A 15,849-nucleotide genomic window follows, 5' to 3' on the forward strand; every position below is an offset into this window, starting at 1 on the left:
ACCCATCCACCCATCAACCTCTAGCTTTCTCTTCTCCTCCACTCCTTCCTTCGCCTTCTCTTCAACATCATCCGTAGCATTCTTCATCTCTCATCCTCTGCTCCACTGGAGAAGCTTCCCTTTGTTCTGGCCTATGTGGGACAAGACGTTCATTCCTTCTGTTTCCCACTGCAAAACAATTGACCTGGTTTCTACAGCCAGAACCAATCCTGTTCTCCAAAGTTGATTAGGACTGGAAATGACAATCAAGGCACTACTCTCTTGCTTTTTCTGTGTTGTCTTTTGGACTTTAAATCAACCAATATTACCTAACAACTGACTTTTATCTGGACGCTTATAATGTCTGACCATATCACTTTGAGCCTGCTTTTATACACGTTTGAAGTAGATTTATATTGTCGGTTGTCTAAGGATGTTGTCTAAACTGATCACTGTGATGTGGTTTATGGATTTATAAACTTTATTTCCTAAACCCACGTTAAGTAAGCACCAGAAAACAGCATTCTTGTTACTGAGAAACTTAATATTCTTTGTCACAGTTTAGTATTTCCTGTGATGGGAGACCTTGAGGCAGCTTAATTGTAATACTTATTAAAACTATTTGTCCTTCACCAGTATTTGGCGATGCAGTATGTAGCAACTGCAAGAGATTACTTGTTGCATGACTTTTTGACAATCAAGTTTGACCAAAGAATAAAAGACAGTTCATATGATTGTTTCTTCTTTGAATTTGTTACTTAAGTTTGCGATTTTCTTCAAATGAAATGTTATTTTTGTCGTTGATGACTGTCTATCAAAAGTAGCGTACGCGGCATGCCATTTTTGCAGTCCCACCCTATTGAAAGAATATTCAAGCAAAAAAAAAATCCCTTTCATTCTGACGCATACTGAATTCTATTCATGTATGAAATAAACAATACGGAGCAATACCTGTATTCAGAATCCATCTTATTTGGTGACATACTGTAGCATGTGTCATGGGGAAATCAGTGGAAGTCATTATGATCATGAAGGGATATATATGTAATGTTTTGTTAAGTTGTGGAATTAAAACTGTGTTGATTTGTCATATAAATTTGAATGTAAGCCAAAAATCATCATCATCTTCCTACAGAGCTGTTGTACCTCATAAAACAGTTACTGTATATACTATATGCATAGTTGTAAATGTAACATGCATGCATTTTAATCTATACAATATGACTTACTATTCATACCATGTCATTAGGAAATACTTCACCTACCCATGATTACATAGTGACTGTGTTGTGTCTTTTTTTTAGAGCATTAGCTTCCTTTGCAATGGTTCAGAGACAAATTCTGCACATGAGGAAACCAGCAGCAATTTGGGCTTTTCAGGCATACCAAGGCGTACTGTAAGCCACAAGAGTGCGTCTGATGGTGTTGAAGCCCACAGTGCTCCAGTTGAGGAGGAGTCATGTGATCAGGAAGAGGTTGTAGTTTTTGAGACCTCCTTGGTGCCCATCCTAGAGGTGGAGATGGCGCAGCTGCCTCCCTCCCTCAACCTATGCTGTAAAGCTTTAGATGGGACGCAGGAGGAAGAAGGATCGTGTACCGAAGTGTTGGAGTGCTCTGGAAAGATAGCTGGATCTTCCCCTGCTTCCTATTTCAGGGACAACGGTCCACAGATCGTACGCTGCTTCCAGGTAGCCTCCTGAGCCCCCTCAGGGTGTCACTGATTCCTTCTCTGCTTTGCCTCTGTATCATTTCGAGGCTGACACACTTGCTCACTCCTTTGCAGCTATCCATTGCAAATCAAAACGTGAATCTGTGACGATTAAGTGCCGTGTGAATGATGGTCATCATTCAAATGTAACTGGTTGCTGCAGAGGTGTTGCACGGTGGTGTGTTCTCAGCTATGGTGATGGGTCGCTGTAACATTAGCACATTCTTTTTCACAACAAAATGTTGTGTTTTGCACATTGGCTTTACTTTCATCATCTTTACAGTTTACCGTCCTCATGTTTTCGTTGTAGCAGTTGGTGGTGGGAAGGGAAGTAACACAGTGATTCTGTTTTTTCCATAAAATTCATAAACAAATTTGGTGAGAAGGAAGGGCTGTTGTGTGGAAAATCACTCCAAACAGGCAAAGGCTTAGAAGGGAATGCATGGTGTGAAACAAATTGGTGGCTGTGAGGTGCAAAGTGTCTGCTTAAACAGCCACTCATGGGGCTATGCTCCCATCCACAGCCCCCTCTGGTGCAGACCCAGACAGTCACCATCGCAGCTGTCGCCAACTCCTTACCCAGTGGCATCTCCACCACAGAGGTCCCTATCGTCCCGACCAAGAGCATCATCTATGAGTCTTCAAAGGTAGGGGCTCTAGCACCTGCTCAGCCCAGATCTGTGTCCGCTAGAAGGCAATCTGTTGCATGAAGGCGATATCAGCACTATAGAGCAAGCAGGTCTGGGAGGACCAGGCCAGGGGGCTCCAGAATGAACATGAAGCAGCACTGCACCTTCCTTGGCTGAAACTCACGTTATCTAAAAATGATGACTCAGTCTACCTGTTTTGGTCTTTTTTTTTCAGGTGGCAGTAGATGGGACAGACGATGACAATGATGACACAACTGTGTCCAGCTCCAAGACTGTTACCTCTGAGACTACCAGTGGCACCACAGTCACCACCACTACAACTCACATTTCGAAGGTCAGCATAACATCCTTTCCCTGTGATTTTATTTGATCTTTTTTTTCTCTCAATTTTATATTTTTTTTCTTCCCTCCACCAGTTGGTAAAAGGTGGCTCTTCGGAGACTCGCATGGAGAAAAGAATCGTCATCACTGCAGACTCTGATGTCGACCAAGCTAAGGTATAAACCTTCTGCCCATGACACAGAACAGTAATGGACAGAATATTTAAGGGCTAGTTTGACATTTTTGGAACTGCCAGTATTAGCGTTCTTGCTGAGAGTTAGATGAGAAGATTGATACCACCCTCAATAATAAAGATGAGAACTTTGACTTTACTAATTCATATGAAGACTAATACAAGTACACATATCATCTGTCTTGCAGGAGAAAGACAGCGGAGCGTCAGCATTGTAACTGAATCACCACCTGCATTTATTCCTTTGACTCTCCACATCCGACACACACTGACCAGCTCTGTCTGCGCACACATATCCAAAAAGACACATTTCATGAATCTGCTCCATTACATATAACTAAGTAGACAAATCTTAGCAGATCCTTGTTGTTTTCTTTCTCAGTTGTAGGTAGAGAAGGGTTGCACAGTGCTTGAGATTGATCAAATACTCATCTCATCCAGGTGGTTAAAAAAAGCTTTTATTAACTTTTATTGGTAAAAAAAAAATACATTTTCAGTTGATTGGTGTCAGTTATGTTTGCTTTTAAATGCTTTTATTTTCCTAGTGGTTTTTACATTGTTGACTTTATACACATGCACTGTTTCCATTCTAGCTTAGACACCATTATCAGCATTTATTCCCTTGGTGCCGCTTAGGGGAACGCTAAGTCTAAATTCAAGGGAATTCTTTTTTTGTTGTTTACTTGTCTATTTAATTCAGGAGAGACATTCTTTTTTTAATGAAATGACATACCTCGCATCAATATGTGAACAAAGATATGCTGTGCTCAAATTTGTTGTTTGGCTTCGTTCACTGCTCAGGTACAAAAACAAAACTTAAAAATACTTTCTTCCCAAACCGGCCAAGAACCAGTAGCCTACACGTTATTGTAAAGTTTGAATTAAAAAAGGATCTATTTTGAAATATTCCTCTATTTTATAGACTTAATGCTTTTATAGTATTTGTACAAATTTGAGGTTTTTAAGTTATTCATCCATCTGCTGTTTAAATTGTAGGTTACCTTTGTGCTATTTACAGAATTTTGAGTTCTCTACTTTAGATTTGCTTACCTGTCTTGCCTGACACCCTGAATCATTCTTATTCATTTGGTCTTGTAGTCCAACAAGTTTATCAAACCTATCACAATTTCCATTTGACAATGGAGTGCTTCTCTCAGCCCTTTGTTTTGTTCAGTAGCATAGATGTCATTATTGCTATGAAAATTCTTGGTTGATAAGTTTTACAAGCTTTGGTCTGCGTATCTCAGGTTTGATATTATTTGTAAGACTACAACAGACCTCCCTATGATTGTATGAGGAATGTCCATAAATGTATACAGTATCCATCCCTACTTTAAAGGGTGAAGTCAATAAAAACAAAGCTTGTCTGTCACGGTAACCACACATGTAAGAGCTGAAGGCAGCTGTCCCAGTATATGTGGCTTTTCTCTCATAGGCGCACAAATTGTCTTTTTTACATGTTCTACCACAGTAATTTATTTGTATTGTAAATCTTGTGTGATTTGATGTACTATGTTTAAACACAAGCTGGTTTCCAGGCTTTCACTAGAGATGTCACAATGTTAAATATTGCATTAATTATCAACCATCAAAGTTTGTTACGCCTTTTTACCACATAGTAGATTGCTCTCTCACTTGCGGTGTCCTGTGCTTTTCCATAGAAAAGAAAATGCTTAAAATATGATTCCCTTTTAGATGGCATGTTTGTTAGAAAAGATATTGATATTATAGCTACATGGACAACAACCGATACCTCTTCTGGAAGAAAAATGTAGAATTTCACATGAAGAAAATAGTTTTTAGACAATGGAAAATATTGTTGCTTTGTGATTTATCCCTGTCTTTTAATTAAAAAATAAAATAATGCATTATTTTGCATTTTATTAGGCTGTCTTATCTGTGTAGCATACAATTTAAAAAGATCAAAGATCTTGGTAAAAAATAAATGATTGCCATTCAACTGCTCTACAGTAGATGTTGCTGGATGTTCGCTCAACACCAAACTTGAGAACATCGTAATAAAATTGAAACTACACATACAGGCTTATCAGGAACGTATTATTACAGTTAGCTAAACAATTAAGTACATGTATAACCAATAACTTAAAAATTCAACAGTGTAATAATAGAATTTAAATAAAGCATTGGTCAATTTTTTAAGATAATTCTACCTTTAATTTGGTATTGATTGTTTCTTGGAAATATAGCACCTAATCAGATTTACACATATTGCTGTATTCAAATAAAATCCATCTTAACTGAATAAAATCATATGCAGATTTGAAAATCTGTTCTACAGCACAAGTTAATGATTTGGTGTGATTTAATGTTAACTAATTAATTTACTGTTAGTGACTGACTGTCTCGCTGTTAAGCCAAACGTGTCGGGCTGGTCACAACATTTTCTGTTACATTCAATCACCTGCAATTAAGCCAAAAAGCCCTCTGTAGCCTTCATCATCACGGAGTTAAAGCCACTTTTCTGTTTCAGAGAAACAACCCTTGAATGTGAAAAGATGCATTGAACTCAATTAAAGTTAAGACTGTATTAGCAGAATGACCATTTGGGAATAATTACGTGTTTTAATACGGAAAACAAACTGATCAGCTCAACTGTAACAGTGTTTCACTAAATGAGAGAAAAGTTCTGAAAGTGTCTAAACACAGAGGTGAGGGTGGTAAACTGTACAGGCATTCAATGGGAATATATAATCTATTCCTTTTAAACAAATAGTAAACAACAAAGTCTTTTAAGTCCACTGTGTTCATCAAAGTGGTGTTCTAGCGAATTGTCTTGACTGGGCTCTTGAAGCTTGATGCAGCTTGAAGTTGGAGTTGATAAGCCATTGGGTGAATTTTGAAACCATATAGCCTGGAAAAAAACAAAACAAACATCAAATATAATCACTTCCTGGACAGAAGGAAATTTCTTTTTACTTCTGAGTTTCAGTACAGATACCCAACCAAACTGTATAGAAATGATTGATTTAAATTATGACAATCATCTGGTCTTTTGGTTGCCAATCAATTAAAACATACCAATAAAAAGAATTCTAGCTAGTTAAAGTTAGTGCTGACAATAAATAGCATCAGTGTCAGATCAAACACACCTTGGCACAAACTGGTTGGCTGGTCGCTTTGGACGATACTCTGGGTGCACCATGAACAGCATGTGGGGGAACCCTGTCCCAAAATAGGCTCCATCTGTGTGGTGATGTCTGGAGGATTTAGGGGTGTAAACATCCATGCACTTTGGGCAATATAGCTTCACCATTGCTTCTCCAGGGATGTCTGACAAACCTACATCAGACCAGAGAGAGGTGAGTACGTCTTCATTCTTTAGTCACTGACAAAGGTCAAAAGTGCAGCATGGCATTTGTGTAATGGAGAATTTGTTTAACGGTCAGGTAAGAAACAGACTTACCAATAGGAAGCATTGGCTGATTCTCACAATAGACTCTGGGGCAATAGCCGAAATCCCCTTGTTGATATTTTTCCAACTATGGAGAACAACACATTTAGAAATCTGATTTAAGTCACGGGGCATGTAAGAATGTGAAATGATTATGTAATAGCCTACCATCTGTGCAATGCCTCGGTTTGTGAGGATGTAACGCGCATGTATGAGACCGTAGAGCATCTCTGCTGCCTGCTCTATCAAGTCACTCTGATTGGGGTTGTCTTCAAGTTCCTCATCTGTCAAAAGAGAATGAGAAAAGTTATTTAGACAGTTAATAGTGTTGACTCTGCTTTGTTTTCACATGGGAACCACTACTTCCTATATATTCGTACCTGGCTCGAGGTCAAGAATCATGTCCAAAGCCTGGCGATAGTGAGGCACCTGCTCATTCAGACCTGTCAGGTTAAACTTGTCCTGTATGTAATCCTCATCAACCTGTAACACATGATTGGAGACAATGGATGGCTATTAAGGGCGATTGCAAGCCGCAGCACATCGCTACAGGCCACTGATAAGGATATTTATTTTAATGTATTTTATTTAAACCGGGACAATGCACAAATTGTACTAGGTTGATGCACAAGTGCTATTTTCCCCCTGTAGTCCCTTGGCAGGTCAGGAAAATAAAAAATATTCAACGCAAGTGAAATACAAAAAAAATCAGATTATGCAAGTTTACAGTCACACATATTTACAGTACCAACTATCATGGGGTCAATTGTTCCCACTTCCTAAAACCAGTGTAACCCCCCCCCCTCAACCCATCCCAACATAGCTATGCAATCAAAATCCTTACCTCTCCCAACACACACACACACACACACACACACACACACACACACACACACACACACACACACACACACACACACACACGTGTGTGTGTTATACAAGAGCTTAACAGGATTACTTCAGATGCTGCCAATGTAGAAAGTGAAGGAGTTAAAATAAGAATTTGATTGTGTGGGTGCTAACCTATCCAGTTACAAATTGATGTCTATAGACCACACAATTCCCAGTATTCTTTTTAAAGCATTTTTTCTTTCACGTTTCCCAAAGTTGCTTTTTGAGTGAGAAGGCCCCATGTGCTTCAGTAGAAGATATTAGTACCTATTACTTACTTACCTATTACTACAAAAACGAATTACTAAAAAGTAATTAGGTAGTAACCAACAGCAGAGGGAAGTGTTGACTTCACAAAGTTCTGCTTTGATATCCAAGCAGCATTGTAAGCATTTCAATTTGCATCCCTCATCACAAAGCAAAGGCAACAACATAAGCAATGTTTTAGACCAAGTGCACCGTGAGAAAGACTTTGAACAGTTATCCAGACAGACATGCAACGGATAGTTGTTTCATGCTCCACTTAAATATAGGTCTTAATGTGAGACCACATTCTGACACAAAACGGCACACATTACTATTAACTGCAAAAAGATATTACTTGTGTGTCACTTAGTTGCCATCTCCAGGTACGTGATCAGGGCTATAAAAATGTAGTGTAGTGTTCCACTGACAGTGTAAGTCCATGTACATGTAATTACTATGTCAGCTAGAAAATATTTTATATTCATCTCAGCAGCTGAAATAAAACATTGGTTCTTCTGAACTAAAACAAACACCAGTGTGCCTGTGGATTTTCGATAGCTTTATTGATTTGATGCAATGATGAATTTTCATCAAGGCTTCAATCTAAAAGTCGGTGGACTAACCTCACAGAAGAACTCATTCCCTCTGAGTCCACAAAACCAGGATATCCAGGACACCTCCTCTGAGCTGCTCATCCTCCTGACAAACCAAAACGGAGTTACAGTGGACTAATATTTATTATTTTACATCCTCACTGTGTGGCTAACGGCTAATAACTGGCAGTTCTAATTCTTGATATATAAACTTTACAGACACATTAAACATTGTATTACACCAATGGTGCAACAAATTGAATCTGTTATCTCGGGGACTTTGAACACACATGCGATGTTATAGCAAATCTTCAATTTACCTACCTAGCTAGTCTGCGTCTCTAACCTTCTGCTAATGTTAGCTTGCTTGCTAGCGATCATTAACGTTCACACGTACAGATAAATAGTGTGGAAATTAAGCATTGTAACAGCAATGTGTATTTAGAAGAATTGTCTCCTTAACGAAAGTCACTTTTACTCACCCTTCTTTATATAAAGTTACCACATAAATTTGCAAGCTTAGCTAGTTTATCCTCGCTCCCTGGATGACACATCCGTTTTCCGGTCAACCAGAGTTTTCACAATAAAGTTCCTCATCATGACATAGATTTAACTGTCTGTGGACAGGATCCCGCAGAGAAAGCACAAGCGGTTAGGCTACATGTTGACTGATGGAAGCACATTTGGGTAACATTTATTTTTGGCCCGTGGCCTTCCATCCAGATACATTTTGGCCCATAATATAACATAATTTGGGCACCTCTGGTCTACACACCTTATAAACCACAGTGGTATTCCTATATTTGTAATAGCAATATTATTATGGTATTTATGTCTGAGATGATAATGGTCACTCCCATGTGAAGTCCACATCATTAGGTCATAGTCATGCACCATAGGTTGACGCAGCTAAAGCAGTATCATAGAGATGAAATAGTTGTAACATGAGGGACATTCTGTAATGTGGTCACAATCAGACAAAGCAGAATGCAATAAAATTTTATGTAGATTCTTTTATTTTATCAAAACCATGAGTTTGATGTTTTTTTCTTCTCTTTTGACATTCATTTTAAAGCGTTATTGTTATGTTTCAATTATTTCCTGCTGGGATGGAGAGCTTCTTCAGGGCAGGTCTGAAAAGGTTTTGCGAGGAGGTGGTGCAACATCTTTGTCCTCCTGCTCCTTTCCCATGCCTTCAAACATCAAGATCCTTAAATGAAGAAAATTCAACATCAATGGTAGCTTTACACCAATTTATATTTGAATAATTTAGGGACTTAATCTTCTTTCAATCCCAATACTCCTGTGACCCAACTTTGGGTCTCTGCCCATTCTTTGAATGTATTTACTCACAGTTTTAGGATTGCATTTCGTTTTCCCAGCATCATGTTCAGGAATTCGTTGTAGCTGATGGTGTCTTTTGATGTCCCTCCAACAACCTCTGACATCATCTTTTTCAGCTCTAAGTGAGTCTTGGCCAATCCAAGTTTTTCCAGCATTCGTTTTAACCCCATTAAATCTATAAAGGTGATAATAAATCAGTAGTAAAAATACATGTATCTATAGTTTGTTAAGAGAATCTTAATCTGAAACGTGATAGTTGCAAACTGTGGCTAAAAATATTTGGGAGCGGTAAGACCAGCACAATTTTACCTATTTCTCCTTGGTCGTTAAGATCAAACTCCATGTACTTCTCTGTAACACAAGCACATATAATCCCATTCCATGCTTTGCATTAAATAATTAAACAATTTATTGATGATTGATTGATAGATGTTGAAGACTCACTTTTAAACATTTCAAGCTTTGTGCTAAGGTCTTCCTCTTCTGCATACTGGGGATCTGAGAGAAAAGCCTAGGGCAGTGATAATGAAATCATATCAATCAGACTCATATTCTCATTGATATTGCACAGGTGTTATGTTTATGTGTCCAGCCCCTGTTGTAAAAACATGATTCCAAAAGCCAGATATCTCTATTGTAACTTAATGACTTTGTCTAAACATGTCGACTCACCTCATTGACAGAGTTCAGTTGTTCTTCCTGTTGAGACTTGAGGAGACCATAAGCTTTACCTCCTGTGAAATATTATACAACATTAAGGTATTGTCAATCCAAACAAGACAATATGAAGATTGTAAAATGAAAAACAGACTTAGCAGAAATAAGGTGATCTAACCCTGAGCATTGTTGTCCATTTCTGTGTACAGTGCTGAGAGCCCGTGAACACTAAAAGTGTGAAAAGCTACGATGCCATTTCTCTAATCGAGCCACTAGAGGAAGTGCAGTTAAAAAGTTTCAGTTAGCAGTGGGGAGGTTCCTCTGTAGTATTTAAGGCTCTAGCAAAAGGTCAGAATTTAACAGGAAGTCTTGTGATGCGAAAAAGTCTGAATTTGACGAGTAGAAAAAAGCTGTACTGCTCAATAAGAGAAGTTTGCATGCAGGATCTGTTCTCCATTGCATGAGCTCTAACCAAGTGTCAACAGCGGTTCTAGGGGTGGGGTTGTGGGGGCAAGGGTGGTCAGTGCCCCCATAATATTAAGCCTCGACCCTCCTCTGCCCCCCCTAATTGTTGCCAATTATTCATACATTTAAAACCCCACCTTTATTCCCAAAGAGGGGATATCCCCTAACTTACTGCTGGATAAGTAAAGTATCTCTAGCTCTATCTATCTCTATATATTATTCATGTCTGCTTCAGATATAATGTACTGTAGGTTAACACTGAATAAGTATTCTTGTGTTTAATAGTGTATCATTAGTCTTTTGTGAAACCAAACCCATGGAGATTTGGTGGTATGTAACACTTGTGCTTGATATACTGTGTGTAGTACCCCTTAAATCACATATGGCCCAGCCTGGCCATCGCCACCAACAACAAAAAAATACATTGACATTGCGATGTAGGTAGAGTGACGCAGGAAGGAGAACTGTGTACGGAAACAGAACTCTGCAGAAATAATCTGCTCATGAAGCATGTTTAAATAAGAAAACATTTATTTTTTAGTCAGGAAACTTTCACTTAACTTATGTTCTCTTTTTCATTAATGGCCCATTCACAGTCACACACTTACAGCCACAACTGGAGGCCGCCCGGTGCAGCCAAAGTCAGGGTAGCCAGTGCCAGCTACTGAACAGCTCCACTGGAGAATTTGGGGGTTAAATGCCTTGCTCAAGGGCACCTCGATGTTTGTAGTAAGGGAGGTGTGCCGCTCTTTTGTCCCCCCCCCCCTCACATTTAAATGTAAGCTCATATCACTTTACAGCAACATGTGCTCTCATGTTCCATTTGTTAATGTCATCATGTCCTGTTCCTGCCACACGGTGGCTCTGTTGGCCACACAATTGATAATAATAATAATGTATACTTTATTGGGTAAACAGAACCAAAACCAATGTTTGACTGTGGCGGTAGTTTCATGTTGAGACTTCTGTGTCTTAGAGAACTGAGAATAGGTAGAGACAAAAAGGTCATACGACAATGATATGTTATCACTCCACTCAGCTACATACTCAGAAAATGGCAATTTTTTATCCACAGGGTCTCCTGCTAATAGTTCTGCTAATAGTCATATCAGAGTGCAGAGGTGAGTCGCACATTTAATCGTTTCTTTGACAGATTCAAAATGTATTTTCTTTTTTTATAGTCAGTATACATAAAGCACATTTGGTATATACCAACTGTGACTATGATTGAACTTCAAAAAATGGCCCATACACCTTGTTGTAATAATCTACTGTATGTTGTAATAATATATTTTTAACCGCAATGTATTGTGGAATCTTGAACTATGTGTTTAACAGTGCTGACATTAAATGTTTTAGTGCATGTTAAAAAAACGATACAATATGTTATGTACTTTGGGTCTTATTCTTATCGGATTCTATCTCACCAGGGATTGAGACTGTGAATGCTTCTCCAGAAGAAGATGTAGTTCTCCCTTGTTTTAATGCATCTGTCATGGATCCAAAGAGCTGCTACAGAGTCAAATTGATGAAGTCAGACACAAATACCAGTCAGGTGAAGGTTATTCTTGCCAGGCCTAAAATACACAATTTGCGGGATGCTAAGCGTGTAAAATGGCAAACTGATGGGAATGGACAAATGTCTCTTTATCTGACAAAATCACAAAAATCTGATGAGGGACTGTACATATGTGAAATCTGGAAAGGCTGGGACTGTGTTTCTGTCAAAACAATATCTTTAAAAGTAAAAGGTAAGATTTCCCATTATATTCCCCTTATTCTTGTTTCTTTGCAAATAAAATTCTCATGTATTACACAAATTTCCCTTCTTTCAGACTGTAAAATCCTTCAAGCAGTAAAGGCAGCACCCAACACGCCTGTTAACCTGACCTGCCCAGTGGACACAACATCAGGACAAGGACCCCAAAATATCTCCTGGGCAATAGTGAAAGGAGGCAACCCTGTATCTATCATCTCTAAAAGGCTTGTAATTGACGGGACATCATTAGCGATCCAGTCTGTGGATTACAAAGACAATAATTGGTACAGATGTAACTATCTGATTGGAGAAACTCTGCCCTGCTTTGAAATTTATCTTGGGGTCCAAGGTAAGATTTTAAACTATTTGTAATCAACACTGACATCAAATGACAATGTGCATAACTCTTATGTACCTTTTCTATTTCCCGAATGAAGAGGAAAATGTTGTCCCCACAACGGATACAGGTATAGCAACAAAAATTTTACACCTTAATTCAATTGCATCCGTGATCTTCCTCTTAAATGTGGTGTTGTAGTTGCTAAGGTGTGCTTCCTGTGTCTTCCCCAGCACTGACAACCAGTGTGGAGATGATTTGGGAAACCAGTGAGGAGGGGCGTAATGGAGTAGTTATCGCTGTTGTTGTCGCTTCAATTGTCATTGGGACTGTCATAATGGCTGCACTGATAGGACTGTTCATTTACCGCAGATGCAACCCCCAGAGAATAACACAGCAAACCCAGAGGCACCCAGCAGGTTTGATCTGTCATTTCGTTAATCTTGACGAGCAATGCTTTGTGGTGATTTGTTATCACAGCGTTGTGTTCTCTTGCTGTTGATCAGGTACTACTGTAGATGGTTATCAGATTGTGAGTCTCACACCTTCAGAGGGTGAGCATCATGTTATTCTCTCACTACCTTCTTGAGTCCAGCCATTGTGACCTCTCCTGCTTTGATTACTACTTCACTGACAACTTTTTAACTCTAACAGACCGTACAAACCAAGACATCAACAGCTTATACCAACACATCGCTGATGAAGACCTGTGTACTTGTAAGTAGTACTACTATTATAACATCATACTTTAATTCTTGTCATATAAAAATAGACAAATAACAAATTTCTCTCTTTCATTGCAGTCCGGTATTAGTCATTTTCAGTCTGCTCAAGACAAAGAAGATGTTCCATTAAAGTCTTTACTGTCTAATATGCATTGCCAGCTTACATTTGTGCATCATGTAATCCATGTAACATTTACTCGCCTCTAAAGTATTTGTCTTGCAAAGAAGAGTAAGTAAGAACATGGAAAATGTGTACAGTAGTGCAAACACATTTCCCTGTGTTTTTATTAAAAATAAAATATAAAAACACAATGAATGTGTAGCAACACACCAAAAGGCAAAAAAATATCTTTGAAGTGCTGCAAACAATATGTTCAATCTGTCCGAAAAGGAGCAGGATGAATCCAAAGATTGTTCTTTTTCCCACCCGTCATTCCACTGTAAATAGTTCCTGTGTGTGTGTGTGTATTAAATATTTTGTATAGCAACAAAAAGAATATTGACAAAAAACATCATTTTAAACACATACTAAACGTTTTCAAAAATGTTGCACCCACCCCACTACTATCAGTATGCTAACCCACCCTCACAATAATCTCTCTTCATCCTCTTATCCATTTAAGAAAGTGTTTTAAACTGTTAACCTGTATGTGTTTGTGTATATACTGTGTGTGTGTATATATATATAAACTGTTCTGTATGTATGTATGTATATATATATATATATATATATATATATATATACAATCATCTCTATTATTTTAAATGACATGGAGACAAGTTTGCCATGTAATCTTTTTAATAAAATCTTTTATACAATTTTAATAAATATTTGTCATATGATGAATGAGCATGACAAAAGAGTCATAAACACAAGTCAACAGTTCTCAAAAACGTTTATAGTTTATTAATGGTTGAAATCAAGGACACTTTAAATACTAGACACTTTTATTTATTTATAGTTTACAGCCTGTAATAAATCATAGAAACTGGTGGTGGTAGCAGGTTGGTGTAGTTCCTCATTATTTACATTTTGAATGACATCGTAAACATGAGTCTGTGAAGATAAATACTGGAGTTATTACATTTGACTGCATCTGCTTGACAAAAGCCATAAACATTTTAGTATAACTATGTTTTGTCTCTCACCATTCCAACACTTGGCTGTTCATTTCCTGCAAACAATCCAGTGGAAAAACATCATCAGTTGCTATTTAATTCTGATCAAGGCTTTCAAAACATTAATACAATTTATTTTACCGTGGGTTGTATGACTTAACCCTTAACCAGATTCAGTACCTGCATCTTTGTTGTGCTTCCTCTTCATGTACACGTAGAGTCCTCCAGCAGTTACGCATATCAGGAGGGCTAGAGGAAGTGCTGCCCACGCAGGTGTTTGCAGAGCTGTACACATTAAATAATTAAAATTTTCTCTCTGCTTACTCAGAAACGTGGGGCTTCTATTTATGAGAAAATGCCACGATAGCATAGTGTATACTTACGGTTAATAGTGCGCCACTTCTTTGATGCCATCACATCACCCTCTCTATGCACAGAGCAAGTTAATTCAGCAGATGCCATTGATAAAAGTGGGAAAGAGAGCCTGTTTATGAGAGTGTTCTTATCATAGCTCTGCCTGGTATTGTGGCTGCCTCCAGACCATGTTAAGTTGAAGTCTTTTCCACATTCTTTAGTGCAGATAAGTACACAAGTCAAAGTGAGATTATCACCTCCTGGCCCATGCTCTGATGTAACTGTAAAGACAAACATAATAGGAAATGTTTTAATAGCAGTTACGCAATGTAACCATAGACCAGCTTATGCTTCGTCCTGGGACTTAACAAGTTTTAAAACTCACCATCGAGGATATGCAGCCTGATTTTGTTAAACACTTTTTGCTGATCAGTGGAATCTGAACACTGGTAGTCTCTGGCATGCAGAGAACTCACTTTGCTAATGACCAGTGATGAGTCCTTATTCACATGTAATTCCTCTGTTTGGCCATTATAAGATGACATATCATCTGTCAGTGGCCTTTCACCCACAGTCCACTTCACACTGTCACCGACACCGAGAGAGGAAGTGTTGCTACAAGAGAGTGCCACTGACTCACCGACTGCAGCAAACACTTCCTCTATACCATCTGCGGGAAAGGGAGCACTGGTTACGCTTTGTACATCTTCAACCACAATTTTTATTTGGAGTACACTGAAATTAAGTTTAGTACCTTTTATTGTTGTTGTATAAGTGATGGTTGCTTTAACCGTGTCATTCTGAGTCAGCTGACATTTCCATTTTCTGTGATGGTCTGTCAGTCTTTTAGTGATGAACAGTTTAGAGAAGCAATCAGAGGCATTTTTATAGTGAAATCTGTTCCCATTTAATGGTGTATTATCTTCAGTGCTCCACTTGATATGTATCCCTTTGTTGTTACAATTGGAGACCAGTCCTCTATATGTATTGAGGTAACAGTGAAGCTCTATTATACCATTTGCAGGAGTTGAGCTCTCAGTAACTGGTGAATGAAAACAAAAATTATGTAAAGGTTGTGATACTGACTTTAAATCAT

General features: G+C 38.4%; 5 protein-coding genes across 26 annotated transcripts in view; 2 read left to right on the plus strand and 3 right to left on the minus strand.

Annotated features, from left to right (window-relative positions):
• Nucleotides 1–4,727, plus strand: part of LOC116690995 (uncharacterized) — a 34,622-nt gene extending 29,895 nt beyond the window's left edge. For 13 of the 21 annotated variants that reach the window (XM_032518259.1, XM_032518258.1, XM_032518257.1 and 10 more), the window contains 5 exons: nucleotides 1,284–1,667; nucleotides 2,212–2,334; nucleotides 2,552–2,671; nucleotides 2,754–2,834; nucleotides 3,040–4,727. In XM_032518259.1, the coding sequence (XP_032374150.1) occupies nucleotides 1,284–1,667; nucleotides 2,212–2,334; nucleotides 2,552–2,671; nucleotides 2,754–2,834; nucleotides 3,040–3,069 (738 nt within the window). In that variant the 3' untranslated portion in view covers nucleotides 3,070–4,727. The remainder of the gene's footprint in view (nucleotides 1–1,283; nucleotides 1,668–2,211; nucleotides 2,335–2,551; nucleotides 2,672–2,753; nucleotides 2,835–3,039) is intronic. The other 8 variants (XM_032518271.1, XM_032518273.1, XM_032518274.1 and 5 more) reach the window with 2 other exon arrangements.
• On the minus strand, nucleotides 4,718–8,676 carry LOC116691067 (casein kinase II subunit beta). The gene is made up of 7 exons (XM_032518390.1): nucleotides 8,476–8,676; nucleotides 8,024–8,099; nucleotides 6,644–6,746; nucleotides 6,432–6,547; nucleotides 6,276–6,351; nucleotides 5,962–6,151; nucleotides 4,718–5,723 (listed from the first exon to the last, which is right to left on the minus strand). Exons 2-7 carry the CDS (start codon nucleotides 8,093–8,095, stop codon nucleotides 5,633–5,635), a joined length of 648 nt encoding a protein of 215 aa, XP_032374281.1. The 5' UTR covers nucleotides 8,096–8,099; nucleotides 8,476–8,676; the 3' UTR covers nucleotides 4,718–5,632.
• A 317-nt stretch (nucleotides 8,677–8,993) lies between these two features.
• LOC116691072 (allograft inflammatory factor 1-like) lies at nucleotides 8,994–10,323 on the minus strand. Its single transcript, XM_032518395.1, has 6 exons — nucleotides 10,173–10,323; nucleotides 10,010–10,071; nucleotides 9,782–9,848; nucleotides 9,647–9,688; nucleotides 9,347–9,512; nucleotides 8,994–9,203 (listed from the first exon to the last, which is right to left on the minus strand). The coding sequence occupies exons 1-6, from the start codon at nucleotides 10,189–10,191 to the stop codon at nucleotides 9,116–9,118; spliced, it is 444 nt and encodes a 147-aa protein (XP_032374286.1). The 5' UTR covers nucleotides 10,192–10,323; the 3' UTR covers nucleotides 8,994–9,115.
• A 1,135-nt stretch (nucleotides 10,324–11,458) lies between these two features.
• LOC116691051 (uncharacterized) lies at nucleotides 11,459–13,929 on the plus strand. Its single transcript, XM_032518369.1, has 8 exons — nucleotides 11,459–11,580; nucleotides 11,890–12,210; nucleotides 12,295–12,567; nucleotides 12,656–12,685; nucleotides 12,789–12,974; nucleotides 13,062–13,109; nucleotides 13,210–13,272; nucleotides 13,359–13,929. Exons 1-8 carry the CDS (start codon nucleotides 11,475–11,477, stop codon nucleotides 13,367–13,369), a joined length of 1,038 nt encoding a protein of 345 aa, XP_032374260.1. The 5' UTR covers nucleotides 11,459–11,474; the 3' UTR covers nucleotides 13,370–13,929.
• Nucleotides 13,930–14,170: 241 nt separating this feature from the next.
• The window catches only part of LOC116691037 (uncharacterized), a 3,941-nt gene continuing 2,262 nt past the window's right edge, over nucleotides 14,171–15,849 (minus strand). The window contains exons 3-8 of one of the 2 annotated variants that reach the window (XM_032518352.1): nucleotides 15,508–15,795; nucleotides 15,139–15,423; nucleotides 14,783–15,034; nucleotides 14,580–14,684; nucleotides 14,430–14,455; nucleotides 14,171–14,337 (exon numbers count right to left, since the gene is read on the minus strand). In XM_032518352.1, coding sequence (XP_032374243.1) covers nucleotides 14,233–14,337; nucleotides 14,430–14,455; nucleotides 14,580–14,684; nucleotides 14,783–15,034; nucleotides 15,139–15,423; nucleotides 15,508–15,795 — 1,061 coding nt within the window. In that variant the 3' untranslated portion in view covers nucleotides 14,171–14,232. Of the gene's footprint in view, nucleotides 14,338–14,429; nucleotides 14,456–14,579; nucleotides 14,685–14,782; nucleotides 15,424–15,507; nucleotides 15,796–15,849 lie in introns of both variants that reach the window. The other variant, XR_004332411.1, reaches the window with a different exon arrangement.

The sequence above is a fragment of the Etheostoma spectabile genome, chromosome 6 (genome assembly GCF_008692095.1).
Source record: "Etheostoma spectabile isolate EspeVRDwgs_2016 chromosome 6, UIUC_Espe_1.0, whole genome shotgun sequence".
In the NCBI taxonomy this organism is placed as follows: domain Eukaryota; kingdom Metazoa; phylum Chordata; class Actinopteri; order Perciformes; family Percidae; genus Etheostoma; species Etheostoma spectabile.

Excerpts from the sequence above, each read along its gene's own strand:
- LOC116691067 (XM_032518390.1), bottom strand. The coding sequence starts at position 8,095 with ATGAGCAGCTCAGAGGAGGTGTCCTGGATATCCTGGTTTTGTGGACTC. Across the intron at positions 6,747-8,023 it reads GGAATGAGTTCTTCTGTGAG|GTTGATGAGGATTACATACA; the intron begins GTTAGTCCACCG and ends CATGTGTTACAG. Across the intron at positions 6,152-6,275 it reads TCAGCCAATGCTTCCTATTG|GTTTGTCAGACATCCCTGGA; the intron begins GTAAGTCTGTTT and ends GGTCTGATGTAG.
- LOC116691051 (XM_032518369.1), top strand. The coding sequence starts at position 11,475 with ATGATATGTTATCACTCCACTCAGCTACATACTCAGAAAATGGCAATT. Across the intron at positions 12,211-12,294 it reads AATATCTTTAAAAGTAAAAG|ACTGTAAAATCCTTCAAGCA; the intron begins GTAAGATTTCCC and ends CCCTTCTTTCAG. Across the intron at positions 13,110-13,209 it reads GAGTCTCACACCTTCAGAGG|ACCGTACAAACCAAGACATC; the intron begins GTGAGCATCATG and ends TAACTCTAACAG.
- LOC116691072 (XM_032518395.1), bottom strand. Across the intron at positions 9,849-10,009 it reads AACTGAACTCTGTCAATGAG|GCTTTTCTCTCAGATCCCCA; the intron begins GTGAGTCGACAT and ends TCACTGCCCTAG. Across the intron at positions 9,513-9,646 it reads TAACGACCAAGGAGAAATAG|ATTTAATGGGGTTAAAACGA; the intron begins GTAAAATTGTGC and ends TCACCTTTATAG.